Source organism: Phalaenopsis equestris, unplaced genomic scaffold (assembly GCF_001263595.1).
Source record: "Phalaenopsis equestris unplaced genomic scaffold, ASM126359v1 Scaffold000024, whole genome shotgun sequence".
Taxonomy (NCBI): domain Eukaryota; kingdom Viridiplantae; phylum Streptophyta; class Magnoliopsida; order Asparagales; family Orchidaceae; genus Phalaenopsis; species Phalaenopsis equestris.
This window is the reverse complement of record NW_018164466.1, coordinates 251,173-253,976: the sequence shown is the minus strand read 5'-3', so window position 1 is coordinate 253,976 and position 2,804 is coordinate 251,173. Positions and strand designations below refer to the sequence as shown.

The 2,804-nt window shown below is 34.3% G+C and overlaps 1 protein-coding gene across 1 annotated transcript; it reads left to right on the top strand.

Annotated features, from left to right (window-relative positions):
* The first annotated feature begins 306 nt into the window (after window positions 1-306).
* On the top strand, window positions 307-1,070 carry LOC110018554. The gene is made up of 2 exons (XM_020715902.1): window positions 307-467; window positions 609-1,070. The coding sequence occupies exons 1-2, from the start codon at window positions 359-361 to the stop codon at window positions 845-847; spliced, it is 348 nt and encodes a 115-aa protein (XP_020571561.1). The 5' UTR covers window positions 307-358; the 3' UTR covers window positions 848-1,070.
* Window positions 1,071-2,804: the final 1,734 nt, after the last annotated feature.

Here is a 2,804-nt window from a genome sequence, read left to right as displayed (position 1 = left end):
CCTGTGGGCAGATCCTTCATTCTCGGAGTCACCATTGACCCAAAAAATCTTGAATTGGCATTCGCATTGGTGTATGTCACTCTACACTAATCGTTCATGACCTTGCCATCACAGGCGGGCATCGTACACGAGGAGCACTTGGTGATGATCATTTGGGAGTGAGAAACAGCACAGCCAAATAAGTGTTTCATATATAGATGATGCAATTTGGGTGTGAAATATATAAATTCTAATATTTTATGTGTTACATTTATAAATCGCCCTAAAAATTATGTGGTATGCATGCAAATCCACCCATACCTTTTTAAATATTCAATGACTGTTAGTTTAACCATAACTCCAAGTCGGGCGAGCGAAAATGGGGTTCGAGTTTCCCTACGAATTGCGGTGTTGGTGGGAGTACACCATCATCTTCTTCCTCCGGCCTCTTCTCGCGATTCTCTTCATCTTCTCTTTAATCCTCCTCAGTGAGTACCGATTTCTATCCGCCAAGCTTCATCTTAAAATTCCCTTTGCCAGATCGATTAACCGCAGCTTGCGGGGGATTTCTGATTTCCTCTCGGGACACTCTCGCCATGCCCTAATTGTCTCGTTTTTCTTCATTTTAGGCTGGTTTGTGGCGTGGAAGACGGTGCTGGTTCACGTGCCGTTGGTGCAGGAAATTTTCGGTCTCCGCAAGAAACCCGTCAGGCCCAAGCCTCCGAACCGCCACCGTTTTTCTCGGTTCTACAACTCCAATTCATCTATCAGGTCTGTCGTCCTCTTAGGTTTATTATGTGTAAATTTCGATGCCGTAGTCTTATTATTCCACTCTATAATGCCCGTCACAAGTTGGAGCGGGACTTGATCTGTTTTTCTAATCATAGGATGGTCAATAAATTGATTACTTCCTTGTGAGAAGGGATGGAATTCTATGACTGTGTTGTGCAATATTAGGGCTGTAAGTGGGCCAAGCTCAACTGGAGGGCATAGCCCTGTTGAACATGATTTGAGTTCTAAAATTTCATTGAAGCTTGTATAATGGTTAAGCTTGTTTGATAGTTTTTTATGTCTTAAGCTGAAATAGATCAGTAATCCAGCTTGTTCTTACGTGTGTGTAGTCTGAAATGGAATAGTAATCAGGGTTGGTTATTCTTTTGTGGTGATAATGATATATCCATTTTACCTTATATTCAAACATAAATTTATTTAGACGTTCAAAATTTATTTAATTTGATTTTTTTTTTCACTTTTGGTTCATGGCTCTAAAGTTGAGTCAGAATATAGTATGAGTAATTCCTTTTGAGATGAGATAGATGAACTCTTATAATGTTTACCTAAGAAAGAAAAAATAATCATCATGGATGCCTTAAATTTACAGTAGTTATTTTTTGGATAAGATTCATGGTAGATTGGATAGGAAGTAAAATTTTGGAATGAGAAGAAACACTTGGTTTCCCGGTAGTATTGATCTTGCAAAGAAATTTAGTGGAAAAAATTGATCATAACATAGATTAGTAGTTATATATATTTTTTATAGGATTATTAAAAAATGATCAATAGAATTAAATGCCCTTGGGATAAGATGGTGCAATTTGAAGCTGAGAAGAGAGAATTGAATCATATAGTTGATCTATACTTACTTGGAATGAGATCGCTATTTTCATAAAAAGGCTACTATAAAAGTTTTAGGAAAACATAGAAATTGAGTGTATGAATATGGAGAGTTGGTAGTGGAGCGAGGAGATGCAAAGATTATTAAAGTAATATTGCCACTGATTGAGGAAATTAAATATCCCTGTAAATTACAATGATTATTAGAAACATTTAATTCTTACAAAATGGAAATTAATCAAATGAAAGCTACAAGTTTTAAATGGCTAGGCACTAAGTTAGAAAAAGTGATATAAAATAGCTTATATAAGAGAAGAGATCTAAGGATATTGATCAAGGTAGATGCAATAAAAATGATTATAACAGTTTCTCTATTAAAATTAAAAACAACATAAGGAAAAGAAGAAAAAGGTGGATTGGGTAATTATTAAATGAAAAACTTTGAGCAGAAATCTGTTGGGAAGAGCTTAATAGCATTGTAATGAGAAGTTGAGCTAATCTGAAGAAGATATATAAAGATAAAAGTATAGGTTAGGTGACCTGCCCAATGAAATTTGGCGTTTTTTCTATGATATTGGTATTCTTTGGTTAATCAATCTTTTTCATAGAATTTTGAAGAGTAAGTGGATGTGTAATTTTTGGAGAAGAAATCTTAAGGTATCAATACTTAAGAACATGGGTGGATTCAAGGGGTTTTAGGAATAGGAGACCTTTAACATTTTCACTTCCCCTTTAACGTTTTCACTTGTCACTTATATCATGATGTGTGATATACTTTGCTGAAATACTAAAACCATGGTTCATGAACATTTGGGATGTTCAGTATTGTGATAATTATTTAGTTATCAAATTAATGTCTCAGATAATGAAGTTATGAAAGAAAAAAGTGGATTTATCTCAATATCAAAGGGCAAATTTGTTATGTTCCAAGGAATGCTGATATGGATTTGATTTTTATGTTAATTCAACTAATGAAATAGTTTTGATATGATTTTTTATTGATTTTAGGAAGATGTGCTAGAGTACTTTTAGAATTGATGTGGTACATAGTAAGGAAAAGGTCAGCATATGTCGAATTTTTTTTTAACATATGTTGAAGTTGATGCAACTTACATTAAAAGTGGTTAAAAGTAACTAAAGAGTTTGTACTTATACTAGGACCACAGCAAGGTGTAAGTTTATGTTCATAGCTTTTTATATTGGATGTGGAG

Bases quoted from the DNA above. Each gene is read 5' to 3' on its own strand.
- LOC110018554 (XM_020715902.1), top strand. From the start codon at position 359: ATGGGGTTCGAGTTTCCCTACGAATTGCGGTGTTGGTGGGAGTACACC. The intron at 468-608 runs GTGAGTACCGAT...TCTTCATTTTAG, and splicing joins CTTCTCTTTAATCCTCCTCA to GCTGGTTTGTGGCGTGGAAG.